Source organism: Polypterus senegalus, chromosome 5 (assembly GCF_016835505.1).
Source record: "Polypterus senegalus isolate Bchr_013 chromosome 5, ASM1683550v1, whole genome shotgun sequence".
Lineage (NCBI taxonomy): Eukaryota > Metazoa > Chordata > Cladistia > Polypteriformes > Polypteridae > Polypterus > Polypterus senegalus.
The window spans coordinates 58,018,057-58,033,897 of NC_053158.1; the positions used below are offsets into that span (position 1 = coordinate 58,018,057).

General features: G+C 36.9%; 1 protein-coding gene across 1 annotated transcript in view; it reads left to right on the forward strand.

Moving 5' to 3' along the window:
• Positions 1–525: 525 nt before the first annotated feature.
• cdh2 (cadherin 2, type 1, N-cadherin (neuronal)) overlaps positions 526–15,841 on the forward strand; it is a 130,448-nt gene continuing 115,132 nt past the window's right edge. Inside the window, exons 1-2 of the mRNA XM_039754669.1 lie at positions 526–871; positions 3,567–3,666. Of these exons, the coding sequence (XP_039610603.1) occupies positions 818–871; positions 3,567–3,666 (154 nt within the window). The 5' untranslated portion in view covers positions 526–817. The remainder of the gene's footprint in view (positions 872–3,566; positions 3,667–15,841) is intronic.

Consider the following 15,841-nt stretch of genomic DNA (forward strand, 5'->3'; position numbering starts at 1 on the left):
GATGTTTTGTCATTTTAAAATTAGAATTTGGGGCCAAAATTTTAATTGCATTAACTTTCGGGATTCCAAATTTTTATTTCCTTTGAACGCCTGATTTCATGAAATTAGTATACAGGAATAAAAACGGAGACTTCCTAAAAATTTTAAGTGGTTAATCGATATAACGGCTCGAAGGTACAGAACAGAAATATTAGAAACACAAAGGCATCTTTAAATTGAATGGAAATTAGAAGCCTTCGAATTTCTTCAAGATTACTATTAATAACAATATTAATAGTTCGGACCGCCCGCCTGACAAATGCCTCGGGAAGCAGTGTGAGAGAGTAAAAGAAAGAAAGAAAGAAAGAAAGAAAGAAAGAAAGAAAGAAAGAAAATCGAGGGTAGGCGGGGCGTGAACAGATTTAAACGAAACAGGGGAGACGGGGGATTTTTTATTATTATTACTGTTGCTGTGGTGAACAGGGAGGAGTTTACGACTCCCACTAAACTTCCGGACTTGACAAAAAGGTGGACTGGAATAAAGTGAAGTAGACTTTATGAGCCGACCAGTAGGGAGAGACAGTGAGATGTGTGAGCGCGTCGATGCGAGTGCGGGATCTGGCATTGGTGAGCTGTGAAGGGAGTTGCAGCCTCAGTACCACCACATTCTGAGTGCAGTACAGGGAGGAGAGACGCGCCGCTCTGCGCTGCCAATGCTGCAGTTACCGCCTTTGTTTGGAACATTGTTTAAAAAACATCGGACCTAGCCGAAGAGAGGAGTGGTGCATCGTGCAAAATAGCGATTTACAAATTGCCTGGAAAGTATATTTGGTGACCCATGTATACGAAGGGAGGAACAGAGGTGTTTCTGCTGCTGCTAGCGGCTACACAGGTAAGGGTTCTTTCTTTCTTTTTTTTTTTTCTTTAACTGCCTTCGTGTCTTGTAAATGCGTGCAAGGTGGTGTTGAGTTACAGCGATGGTACAGCTAACGGCGCTGGCTGAGAGGAGCCGGTCCGTTATATGGTGTGCCCGGAAACCAGGGCGACTAGCCGCGGAGAGATAGCCGGGGGCTTGTAAAGAAACAAAAACAGCGGAATAAAGGGGATGTACTTGGAGGAATGAATGGCCACTTGCCGCATTTGAACCGTAGGCAAAATATTCGAGACATTATTGTGCTAGTTTCTGACGTTGCCGTGGTACAAATAAATAAAAAAGATGCAGTCGTAGTAATTGTCTTGGGGTTCGTTTTTAGATACAACATGGATAGTAGGGACAATTAAAAAAAATGCAATGGAGTACTTACCATCGTAATGCTTTTGGTTGAGGACGGAGGGGACCGTTCGTTGCTCGATTTCGTGATTTATTTCTGGGTACTTTGCCTCTCTTCGAGGGTCACTGTCCGCGCGGTTTAATAATTGCAGAGGCACCTCGCCGACTGGCTAGTGTCCCACACCCGCATACGCACGCGGCTCTCACAGCCCCGGTAGACAAGACCAAGTCCGACAAAAATACACGAACATACACATACGAGTCATTTACAATTTTTATATTTTTGAAACGACAGGTTCGTGCTTACGATTCAGATGTTTTTTCGGATGATATATCCCTACGAGGGGACGCGACGGCGCTGTACGAATGGCTTTGTTGATTGCATGGGGTTGTGCGGGCAAACCTCACCCTGCTAGGTATAATGCGATTATTGAACCGAGGAACAAATGTGTTATTACTGACTGTGTTGTCTTTAGTACAAGGAACACTAAAACATGTTTACGCGTGCATATATGGCGTTCAAAAAGTATCGTTTTGTTATGACTGTTGAACGGCTGTTAAAACAAACTCGACGTGATCATCTCGGTATATTCGGCACAGGTGTATTTGTTTATTGTGCATTTAAAAAACAACAAAGTGACGACTAGAGGAAAACGTTCAGGTTGCTCTCCTTTGGGATACCATTTTCGGGGGGTGTGTGTGGTTATGGGGTCTGGGGATACAAGTGCTTTTATTTAGGTGGGGCGCACGTCTGTCCGTTTTGTTCAGTTTGTGAGTGACCCGCAGTAAACTAGGCGCCGGGCCTTTACGAAAGCAGTGGAGCAGTGCGAATAAGGGTGTTTTATAATACTACGAGAACAAGTGCTGATCACTTGAACTTCAACAGTTTGTTACACCGCGACACCCCCATCGCACACATCTGTGAATTCACAAATGGGTGCCCTCCTCCTGCAAAGTTTAATTAGGCTCGGCTTCAGACCCGTTGAAAGATTCATTCCTTTCTTCTTGAGGTCAGTCAACATTTTCTTAATCGGTTGGCCTGGGGAGCATCCCCAACCGACCCCCACCCCCAAAGAAAAATCTTGATCGAGAGAAGCAAGTGGCAGATTCCCACAATGCATTGGTGCCTCGTAATTCTCCCAGTCCACATTCTTTTGATGGTCCAGCGCAGAAATGCGATTAACAAAGGGGGAGGGGAGGCTCGCATACTAATTTCCAGCCTCTGAGCTGATTAATGAGCTCTACAACCGGAATGGTTGAGTTTTCTGTCACTGTGTGCGAGACATTGCATTACTTTTCCTGCTGGTAACGCGCAGGTTATTACTTTTGTAAAGGCTATAATTCCTGCCAGGTGAAATAACTAATATTCCATGATTAAGATGAAGGGTTAATGGTTTTGCCGCACAATATTATAATTATTGGTAGTGCTATATTAACCAAACTTTTTTATACTTTAAATATTTTAAACGCGAAAAATGAAGTTATAGCATTTACAAACACAAATCTTCTTTTTGGATGAGTAGGTTAGGATTGATTATTCTGTTATTAGAACAGCACAATTGTTTTGTGCCATTTACTAATGCATAACATTCTTTTCCGTGGACAAACTAGTAATTTTTCCATAAGTAAAATAAAATCTGCTATTGCTGCAAGTTCTTAGCTTTAAAATTACCTAGTTACTTTATTCCTCTTTGCAGGATGGTATAGTTTGTTTTTGTAGCAGAAGGGGGAGCTTCAAGACTGTAGAGTGTGTGTAACTGAGCTCTTTAGGAACCTCGGTATCCCATCACTCTCTTAGGTGGCTTAGTTTTGCTGATGAGTAATTTATTAGTTCATTTATCAAAGTTAACTAAAAACACGTTTCTAAGTCCTTTGCAGAACTACATATTTTAATAAATGCTCCTTGTACTATCATTTTAATATTTGTGTCTGTTGACTTTTAATATGGGTGTTTTAGACCCAGGAGGCTTTGCCACCTCCTGTAATTCTTTCTCACGCTAATTTGCATAGTTTTTCCTTCGACTTGGCTCTGAATTGAGATTTGTGTTCACTCTCCACTGGTCACAGGGAATAGCTTTGCAGGCAGACAAGTAAGGCAGTTTGATGCCGCGCCACGTTCCTTGGCAAATATTTAACCCTTTGCCCCCATTATCCTAATCGTAAGCCATTAAGAACAAAAGATGCGCTTGTATGTCCAAGGGAGGGCGAATAACCCAAGACAAAAGGTTTTCCTTTTCTTGGAGAGGATTTACAGTGTATAGACATACTAGTGTGTACCCATTTTGTTTTAAAAAATAATTTTCTTTGTCTCCTTTAGATATCCCATGGATCACAGTTATGCAGGATGGGATTTTCTGAAAATATGTACAATGCAGCAGTGTCTGGGAATGTGCTTAAAGGACAACCTCTTCTAAATGGTAATTTCCTTGCAAAAATTGGTGTGTCTATGTTGAAGTCTGTGCTGTAAGTGCAGTTATGGTTGTGCAAAGAAAGAACGCATAATATGAAGAAATTACATACTGTGCATATTACATTTGTTGAGTGAACAAAGGTTTTTACTTTGTTATTCATCACCGAATGGATACATTTAAGTGGTTTTCAATGGTTCAGTTGATCTAGACCTTGGCCAGATATTTTCATGTGTATATTGTTTTGCTTGTATTTGTGGACACTCATAATTTGCAGATTATATCACATTTTGGATATTGAAAAATTGCTCAGTAGTTACAGTATTTCCCCGTTATTTTTTTAAGTTCTGTATTGTCAGGTTACATGTTTTATTATATATATATATATATATATATATATCTCCATCCATCCATTTTGTGTCTATGTAATATTTTTTTTTTAATAACAATAAACATGTACAGTTCATGAAATTGTTTTCCATTAAAATTCTTGACTATGTTTTAATTAGCTTTTATAATGATGGATTTTCATTAGGAGTGTTGTCTCTGCAAGCCTACCAGTTCCCCTGTTGTAAAATTGTACCTGTGTCATGATTTCTTTCTTTTTTATTTAGCCTGTATTGATGTTTTTGCCTTTTGTGGTGCTCCTCCTGACTATTGCATCTCGTATAACTCTTATAGAAGACAAGGGAGATACAGTGTTTGTGATAGAGACCTTTAATTTCCTGTGATTTTTCTACAAATCAGGTTCCCACAGTGCAATCACTAAAGAACTGTTAATAAAATTCTTCTTAATGCCTTCTGTATTGGAAGTAAGATATAGGCTAAACTGGGCTTAGCTGTACAGAATGAAGTTTTGTTTTTGAAGGTTAGGGACAGTTTTTTCTGTAATGATCCTGGTATTAGTAAAGATGCTACATAAGCCAAGCAAACTAGTTAATACTTAACAGTTTTTGAACTATCCGATATATTTGACATTGTAAAATAAAATGTGTGTTAAACCTAATTTTAAACCGAGAGGATGATGAATATTTTGAAACCATTAATCAAAACCGCTGTAAGAATCATGTTTCATATTTTATGTGATGTAGGATTAAACTTATTTGTGCAGCCTTACTATATTGCAGTGGCTAGCACAGTCATTAGTCCCAAAAACAGATAAAGGAAGCACACAGTAGGCTACCAATTACTTGGCAAATATGAAAAAGAAAGTTTAAAAATATTAGGATTGTGAGGTATCACATTTTCTGTACAGAGTTGTTTGATCTTGTTCATTAACTTGCATGGCATAGACCACATGTTTTCATGTAGTTTTTGTTCTGAATAATCAAATGGAATCATAGTTTTTCTAATGTTCTTAAGATTTTGCATTCTACATGTGCATGGCATTTACTTAATGAATGAATTGATAGATAGATATCAGAAACAGAATCCAACACACACTCAACTCAGATTTATAGAAGTCAAAGGGAGGATAATCAAACTGTTTTCATTTGCCTATTTATCTTCTCACGGAAGCCAGGAGTGAAGCCGAGTCATTTAAACGTACCTCCTTTTGTATGCTGATGAGTAATCAAGCATAATTGATGAGAAAATTAAATATTTTCTGGCTGGATGAACTAGTCTGTGTAGCGGCAGCATTTTACTTTTTAAGGGTTGCGTTCCCCCAGAGCTCTTATATAGTCTGAAGGGACTGAATAAACTGTATCTGAAACCCTTGAGAGGTGACTGTCTTGCTGATCTTGCACTGTATACAAAAGGCCTTTGTATTAGGTTTTTTTTTCCAACTTGCATGTTTTTCTGGGCATATCTGAATATTTGTAAAATAAAGATGGATTAATTTGAATTAGAAATCCACTGTATGGAGTGGTGCTAATATTTTGATCTTTTACATTATTTGGCAAGTAGTGATTCAATGAATGATATGTAGTACTCAATCAGGTGAATAATATAGTAGAAAGTGAACAATTCCTAAGCTGGAAAGAATTTCTGTTTTTGAAAGAGGACAGTGCCGTCTATAAAATTCAGGTTTTCGCTGTTTTTTTTTAGTAGGTACTGTTATATATCAAGTAATTTTGCGTTTAAGCATAAATATTCCAGCCCATTTATGTAAGAAAACAATTTTAGATGTGTCTTTTCTCAGGTTGTTGGTAAACATTCCAGAAGTTTTTTACTTTAAATAGCTGATTATTTTCTACATTATAAATAAAGTAGGTTTACTCTTGAAAGTTTTATGCTTTTGGATGAATTGTAAAACGCAGACATTTCTCAGGCAGTCATATTCTGATGAAATTGATTGGTCATTTGGAGCTGGTAGAGTAGATTTTTTATAACTTGATCTTGCCCAGTTTTTAGCAGTTGACTTGCTTATATAAAGTCTAGTTTTTTCATTAGTAACATATGCTACATTTTCCATGCACATCACAAGTGTTAATCTCCTGCCAAATTTAATTTATTAAATTAAAAATATATTGAGAAATGTTTGCCTTTTGCATGGATCTTACCATTATTTTATCTTTTGTTACAGTTTTTGGTCTGTGACTATGGGTAAGAGTTTTTTTTTAATCCGATGGAAAATATACTTATAGAGTCCATAATTTATTTCAGGCCATAAGCTGAAGCCTGTGCCAGCAGTGGCAGGTTAACAAAAAGTTAAAGTGAATGGGTAGATGAAAAGATGTTTTGGAGTAGAGTTTTAAACATTTGTAGGTGAAGGTTCAGACCTCAGATGTTCTTGGGGTATAGTCTTCATGTCTTTTTAAATGAAAACGTACTGCAGAGTACTTGCATTATCTACACTGTTTAAAATGCATGTAATTAAATTCTCACAGGACAGCGAGAGAGACTATTTCCAGGTCAGCGTGACTCTGGCTTAGTGCAGCTTTTACTTAACAGGTTGAAAATTCTAGTATCCTGATGGTGGTAAATACTCAATGTTGAGGAGTGATTTCAGTCATGTAATCAAACACTTTTTTTTTTTTTTTAAGCAGAGTTGCTTACTTGTGAAAGCTAATGTGCCAATGCAAGTTATGTTACATAATTTACCAAAAATTTTGAAATTAGTGACTTTTTGTTTCTTTACAGTATATGCAGAAACCTGAATGCATAGTCCCCTTTTTTCCCTACAATTGCAAAGCATACATACTCTTTATTTTCAGAAAACTATACACATGCTGTGTGTATGTATGTATTAGACTAGTGGATGGATTCCATCTTGCTTGTGTTGCTGTTGGCATAGGCTCCAGTGATGATACAGACTACAGCTAGTATTTTAACAAAAGTATCCTACCCTTGCTCAGATTTAGAGAAGCCTCTTTAAAGATAACTGCAAAATATTATTGAATTAACAGTACATGTAGTAATTATATTATGCTACAGAACTATTTCATATAATTTGTCCATATTCAAAAGACTATACAGATTACATTGAGGCTTAAATTGTATAGTGATGCTTATTGGATGAGTTTGGGGATTGACTAATTTTGAGGGATGTGTTTCTACGTAATTTTCTTTGTATATTAGGAATTCTCGTTAAAATGTGGGACATTTTTCATTTTTACATGTGGTTTTGTTTATATCCATCAATTTCTCTAAGCACAGGTGTACAGAAGGCCAGGGGCAGGAGGCACCACACAAAAAGCAACTCTAACTCTAGATAGGGCAAATGTCTACAGTGCACTAATTAACTTTATCATAGGCCACTTTAGGGTCATCGGTCAATGTTAATGTGAACATTTGTAGGATATGGGGGGAAACCCATGTGAACACATGAATTTGTTAAATCCATTTGGACACAACCATCTGTACTGAGGATTGGTATGATTGGTATTTTGTTTATTAAGTAACAAGAAACAGATGAGCTAGGAAAATGAAATTGGGTTAATTGATGTACAGGTACAAACTGCCCTAGGTATGGGAGTACATGAACCTGTAATACTCTCCTTTGTTAGTTGTTTGAAAGGATCAAACTGAGCATTACATTTAATCTTGATAGATTATTAAAGAGAATAGTTGTAATTGGCTACATAAAAATCTTTCATTCTTAACAGTAGTATTTGTTTCCTACAGGATTGTGTTAGGCCCTGCAGTGGCACAGTTAATGTTAACATGATGCCGTCCTCATGTTTAGTGCTCTGTTAGATTACTTTAAAAGAAAAGCACCAAAGTTTGTTTAAACTTAAATTATTTGAATATTTGCTGGCAACTGGCCCCTATTAAACTTGCCTTCTGTACTTTTCACCTCCTTAAATCGTAACTTTTGCTTGGTATTGAATTTGAATCTGGTGCGAATCATGTGATTTAAAGGATGTGTAGTAAGTTGAGCTGACCACACTAGAAATAAGAGTGTGCAAATGATTCTGGCCACAAAAGGTGGTGCTGAATGAAGCATTCTGAGTAGAAGTGAGTCACTGGCTGGACTTCATGATAAATGGAGCTATGCCGTGTACAGTGCAATACAGTATATCCTTGATCAGCAAAAGAAATGTGATCTACATCTTGTGGGGGTGATGAAGGAATTGCCAATATTCATTTTTACTGACAGCTATGCAAGACCAGAACTGCTTTTTTCAGTTATACTGTACATTTCTTTATTCTTTTTAAATTGTGTTTTGACGGTTATGTTTTGCTTAGTCTTTTTTCTAAAAATATGGCTGCTGCTTCAGCTATTCTGTTTATAGTTTATTTTTCTGTATTCAATTTTTAAGTGTTCTCACTTTGATACGGGGCTTTTCAGTTTGAGAAATTTTTTTTTATTGCAGGGGGAAGAAATATATTTTGCTTTTTCTTCTCGGGCAACATTATTTTCACACAAGCCAAATTTCAGTACCAAATAGGCTTGGCAAGCAGACAATTTTTCCAAGCTGATCAATGTATCCGGGGTCTCTTCTTTGGTCTGATCAATGCAGTGTAATGAAGTCTGCTCCAATTCCCAGTTAAGCGCTGCTGCTAATGATTGGAGGATTGGGACATATCTCTCATTATTATAAATAAAGCTGAGTAAATTGTATTGTCTTTACTCTTTCTTGCTGTTTTGTGGTTCTAGTTTAAAGTAAGTTAGGTTTTTTGGGAATCTGTCATGGTTTCTTAAAAGTCATAAAAGATAAGGAGAGTAAGTGATAAATGTTGACATTCATTATTATATCTAATTCCATTTTCTTTTGTACTCTTTAGAGAACTGTTGGTTATATAGTACAATATACAGATCTCAAGTATACTTTTATTTTGAAACAAGGTTTCTATTTTACCATACAAAATAAGTGTGTGAAAGAATTTTGGAGAATAAAGATTGTTTATGTGAAGTGCCTCTTGACATGAATGTATGACTGCTCTTTCATGTTTCTAAATGCAAAAAAGGTTGAAGCACATTATAAATGATGATCATGCTCAGAATGCAGTTTTGATTTTTTTTTTTCCTTTAATTCTTTTAATGCATTTTGGCAATATGTGAATTTGATTTATTTTAATCATCTAAAAATAGCCTTGGCAAATGTTAAGGCTAAATAAAGGCCCATAATCCAAATGTAACAATTCATTTTAATATAGCTCTTTTCATATTACACGACTCGTGTCATTTACCAGACCACAAAATTAGTGATTACTATGCAGGGTGTAACGAGTATAGTTTTTCACCACTTTTCATTACTTCTAATTGTAGTTATCACCAGTGCAACCTAAATCTACAGTAGTATTTCATTGTGGTTTTTATATTTATGCTAACATTGGAGTGTGTAATGTGTGGAATTTTTAATACAAAAATCCAGGCTGAGATTTATTTTGATGAAGACCTGGACTGGGGTGTTTGGTGTTTTGCAGCCAGTGCAATTGGTTAGTGAATTGAAATGAATTCTTATTATTGTGTAGTTGTACGGTTTCCTAAACTGTCACTCTCAAGTTGTAATTCTGCTGTTTTCTTACTTTCTCTTCCAGTGACTTTAGTATATTAGATTGTTTTCTCTGGATTTCCTGTGTGTCCTTGGCTTGTAATTAGCCCATTAGACACAGACGCCCACAATACCCGTGGGCAAGTCCTGTCTCCAAATGTAGGAGCCGACAGCTGTGGCCAGAAGGCCCTCTTTGTAAAGCCTGTGGACTCCCTGCCAATAATTTTAATTTTTGAGCTCATCTGAGAGTAGTTTTTTCAGTGTTTTAAAGCCAGAAGAGATTATTCTAGCATTTATTTCCTGCTACCTCCCTTGATGATGTTTATTGACATTTGTCAGGCCCCTTGTGTTTCACAGGATAAAAATGGCATCTCCGTTTTAGTACAGTATTAAGTACTAACCATGATGATATGAGGTTTTGCACTTTGTTTAGCAGGCTGAAAGAAGGATCAATAATGCGTTTTATACTACTCATTACTCTACAGATGGCTACAAGGCTTCTGTGCTTTGCAGACATTTTCCTCACTTATTTTTGAGGGCTGTGGACTTGACTGTAAAATTTCATATTGTTATTTTCAAAGTTAACAGCACAAGGAGGAGTGTGCCTTCTCATTTGCAAATTGGGTATTGGGTGACGTGATAGTGCAGTTAACAGCACTGCTGCCTCTTAGGTTCAAATCTTAGGTGCCTTCATTTAGTTTTGCACTGATTTTTTTTTTTTTTTTTTTTTTTAATTTCTACATGTCGGAGAAGTGTGCATGAATGTTTTCTAAGATGAGCTACTTTATAGTCTAGTACTTTACCTTGCAGTTTTAAGTTACTTGGAGAAAGTCCTAAATAGGACAAAAAGCAGGTAATAGAGGAAGAGTCACAAATAGTACATTTCACTGAACTGTATAGCTTATGTTGGGGCTTCTCAACTTTTCTTTCATGCCAGGTTGCACCCCAAAAACTGACATGTCTAGGTGTGAATCCCCGGCCCCACCCTATCCAAAAAATAAAACATGACCTACTTACATATACAGTATTAATATGTACATACGTGCTCTGTATGCTTACTGCCTTTTTAAGGCAATGTTATCTATATAAAAAACGGTGCACATCATACATGTCAAATGGTATTTTACCTTGCTGACATAAATGTGCACTTCTCACACTAAAAAATTCACCCTAGGCCTAATGAGATTTTTGAGCTTGAATCATTATTTGTAGTTTCTTGAAGTTTAATGACAATCTCTCGACAATCGCATTCCCCCTACATAGACAAATTGTTTTGTTTTTAGTACTTTCACTGTAGAAAAACCAGCCTCACACAGGTGTCTTGTTACAAAGGGTAAGAGGCATCAGATTTTGTGTTTTTTTTTTTCTTGTCCAAAACTGGGTATTTTTCACATTGATCCAGAATTCTGACAAGGAAACGGCAGAGAATTTTCATTTTCAAACTTGAGTCATTGTCAATTTCAAATAATTCCTCTTGGAACCTCAAATCAGTACTCTTGTTATAGGTTATTTCAAGTGGATTTCTGATGCAATTTAAATGACACCTGTCTAGCATAGGTAATAGCTATTTGAAGTATTCTTTTAGATGCGTCGGATATGTCATGTGACAATAATAGAGACTGGAGGCTGTCTTCATTCCAAATTCCTGGCAGAGGTGCTTGAATATTTCTGTATTTGGTTCACTTAGCTTTCTCTTCCAAAGTTCAATTTTGTATGAATGCTTTTAACTTTCATGAAAATGAAGTACAGTAATCCCTCCTCGATCGCGGGGGTTACGTTCCAGACCCCCCCGCGATAGGTGAAAATCCGCGAAGTAGAAACCATATGTTTCTATGGTTATTTTTATATATTTTAAGCCCTTATAAACTCTCCCACACTGTTTATAAATATTCCCCGCAGAGTTATACAGCATAATCCCATTGTATTCTCTTAGATATTAGGTAAGATTCATTGAAATTATGTATATAAACACACTGTTTATATACAGTAAAACCTAAATATTATTTTAAAGATATTGAGTATCTCCGATATCACATGTTACAGCCATTACGATAGACATGCCACCAGCAATAAATACGTACAATGCAACAAAAATAGTATACAGTAAATGTGTGTGTACAGTGACACTAAACGCGTGCATACATACTAAGTACTGTAAGTAGAAAATTAATTATGGTTACTCACCAACAATGACACGATGACTTGTCCGATAACAATGAGTTTTATTTTACTGCACAACAAAGGAGAGCGTTACAGCCCTTAAAGGAGCCACTTCAGGTGATTGTGTAGCACTGCCGTGGTTCTTCTTCTGGCAGTCTTCAATCCAAATCCCTAAAGCAGATTCCATCCAGACTACTGCCTTATTACATCCACTTACAACTTGTTTTGCACCCTGGTTAAAAGGACACTGCAGCCGTAGATCTTATATTCCTTTCCTACTTTTTAAATAAAAGAATCGTAGCCTTCAACAAATCCAAAACGCTTACCTTTTCGCAATCGTTAACATCTTCCGCTTTGCTTGGGCACGGCCCCTGAAGCAGGAGCAGATCGTTTTGGAGCCATAATGAAGGGCTTGACTATGCACAAAGAAACACAAAAGAGCACAAAAAAGTTAACTCTTTACACAGCGAAACACGTTGATGCTGAATGAGCGAGCCGAGACTTCCTGGTTAACACTGCATTCAGCAAGCAGGAACTTAACTGCGTGCTTTGATTGGTTAGGTTCTCAGTCATCCGCCAATAGCGTCCCTTGTATGAAATCAACTTGGCAAACCAACTGAGGAAGCATGTACAGGAAGTAAAAGACACATTGTCCGCAGAACCCGGGAAGCAGCGAAAAATCCACGTTATATATTTAGTTATGCTTGCATGTAAAATCCGCGATAGAGCGAAACCGCGAAAGTCAAAGCGCGATATAGTGAGGGATTACTGTATGCTGTGATTGCTACTGCATGGTCCAATTTGGGATATTTAAAAGTTAAAATATGTTGGATAAGTACACAAGCTTCAGAACCCTGGACTGGTTGACGAAACATGGACAAAATGGGAGTTCTTGGATGAGAAGTTCGCACACCTCTTTGAATAGTACAAACACTTGTTGGAAAAACTGCCCTGCAAGAAAGCCAGCAGATTTCAGAAAGCAGCAGAAGGCTTTCAGAACTGGCACCCGTGTCACTGCAGAGTTTGATAGTCTGCATTTGAAGGGGTATACCTTGATATTGTTAACAATTTTAACAATGTTTGGGGGTTGTTGGCAGGATTGGCACTCCAGCCACTGTAAAATCCTCACACTGTTCCATTCAAACTAGTGTGGTCCTGAGGTGTCGCCTGTTGCATGGCTGTGATAGGGGCCTAATTTGGGATCCTGAGGTGATTCATCGTGTGGTGGGTGCAGCAATGCACTGTGATCAGTGCATGCTCCCAACTTTCTCTGGAAGCAGTTATTGCAGTTAATAACCATTCTTTTAGTGACAAGTACATCATGGTGAAGTGTGTATCCATGGTATCGAGTTTTGGCGCTTTTTAAAAAAATTTGTTTATTAAAATAAAGTGATGACTCTGCTACGCATAACTGTCATGTCAGTGCTGCCATCCGATAGATTCCAATGAAATGAGATCAGTCAACTGTATTTACTCACGTGAACGCATCCAAAACTGAAAAAATATCCTGACAAGGGATACTCCAATCAGGTTTTATAGAGCTGACACTGTTCACTAATTTCATGTTGAATTGACAAATTGGTGGTGGTTTTTTTGTTTCTCTTTAAATAAACAAAGAAACTGTACATTATTCTCCCATATAACCAGATACATTGCCTCTTATGTTCTTAATAAAGTGTTAACTTTGGTATTTTAAAACTAATCTATAAAGTACAGGTATTACCTATTTAAATGCTGTATGTTATTGTTCATTGACTGTCAAAATATTAAATAAAATTACCTTGATAAATTTTTAACTTTAACATACATACAGAAAGTATTTATCCATAGTACGTATGGTGTAAAAGGAAATGCTACTAATAATCACGAACTGTTATATTGTTTAATTCTTCTGTAATGCAGTTTTCACCATTTATCTAACAAGAATATTCTCATGCATTGATTCTTTGAATTCATATTTGTAGATGAATACTACTTAAATGTAAATATACATGCACATAGTTTTGAATTATTTTTAATCATTAATTGCACTATAGCTTTTTTGCTGTTTTATGTATTTGTTTATATATTCTGTATACACACAGGTGTGTGTGGTGTGTTTTTTTTTTTACATTATACCAACTTGATATTCATAATTCTTGAGGTTTATCGTTTTCATTGTGCATTACATGTTTCTTACCAAAAGTTATACAGTATGATGCACACAAACAATAAACACAGTACAAACCCATTAAAAAAAGCTGCTTAACTGTCAAATGTTCAAAAGATATTTATCGAAGATACAAGACTAAAATGCTTAACAAGTAAAACAATTTTTTCTTTTAGAATAACAATCCAATTCTTTACTAATCGGCAACTTCAAATTATTCATCTTGTTTTTCTAATTAACAATGTGAGTAGCTGCACTAAACATAAGCTTTCTCACTGTCCAAACACAGACAAGCAGTATGCATTTTAATTAAAGGTTTGAATTCATTAAAACAGTTTCCTTATCATTTGTCTAATTGTACTCCTGATTGTTTTTTTCTCAGTTTATTACTATACATTAATGGCTAATATTCTCTGTCTCTGGTGAAGCCTGCTTTGCTGCTGTCTATTCTAGTTCACAGAAAATAAAAATCTACATTTTCTAGCCGATAACTGATTGAGGCTTTTGTAGTGAAAATCAGGCAATTTAGATTGCGGGCTGATCAATCAGTGCATCAATTTCTCATCTCCAATAAATTTGGAATAGATGATTAGCTGCACTGCATTAGTCCGTCTTTGCTTTCCTCTAATTGCATTACATTGCTGCCTTTCTTGTAAGATATTCGGCTACACATTGTGCTGTTTGACAAAGAAGCCATGTCAATTTTATGGGCAGATGCTTCTCCAAGTAATTCTCAACTGATGTCTTTGGTATCTGGCAATATCAGATATTCTCCAATTGTGTGGTGTTTCTTTGCATAGGCCAAAAAAAGACGCCTTGAGTGACATGTCTGAAATAGCTTGTTGCTGTTTGGAGGCCACCACTTGCTACTTGTCTTTGGATGAAGTCAACATATGTTTCCTGACTTTACTTGGAAGTTTTCTTCCTTTTCAATTTAGACCGCTTTAGGCATTCATTTGACAGAATTTCCTGGCAAAAAACACATTTGGGATAATTAAGCCCCAACTTTTTTTTGACAGCAAAAATTCAAACTGTGTTTGTCTCATTTCCTAGGTACTGCTTTGGAAGATGCACTCCACTAGATAACTGTTCTTTGGAATATTCCCATTTTAAAGAATGGTCCATAATTTCATACCTTTTTACTTTTTTACACACTATTTTTAACTTGATGTAATCTTCATTAGTACCGCACAGTGTAACACACATAATCTGTAACATTTGATAAGTACATTCATTAGTAGATATGAGTGCACTGAGAAACATTGTGAGAGGAAAATAGATAATGCAAGGTCAACCAGACAATTTAATATTTATAAATCAAAAAATGAAAGATGATTTTCAACCAGGCTTCTCTCCCCCACCCCCAAATCAAATTGCATTATTCCCTTATTTTGCCTTACTGTGGTGGTCCAGGTTGGCTACCTGCTCCCTGGTGTGTCTGACCTGAACCTTCAATAGCCGTGAACTGAGATGAGCCAGGCAATTGAGGACACATACTTACATTAATGAGAGAGAGCTAAAAGCATCTAGTGGTTTTATTAAAAACCCAAAAGGAAAACCGTGTAAACAGTGCAGTGTATCAAAATCTTTAATAAATTAGTAATCCATAACACCAGTGAAAATGTGCAGGTTAAAGAATATAAATTCAAATCCAGTAAAACAAGGTTAGAATACAGAGACAGTTCTTCCTTTAAAACAAATGAGCCAAATGCTTCCTTCTAAAACCGAAGTCTCCTCTACTTACACCACACAAGATCTTGCAGCAGAGGAGATGCTCAACCGACAGGCGCAGTCAACCTTAAATCCCTGGCTCGGTTCCCCACTGCCAGGCCTAAAGCATCTCTTAGGGGCTGTGCCAAGCCACACGTCTCCTGTCACCAGACCCTTAGCATCAGCAGGAGACAGCACTGCTCCTACTTCCTAGCATGATTCAGTGGGAATGCCTCTGCTTCAGCCCCAGGCTCCTGTCCTTGAGGCTCACTTCCATCCACCT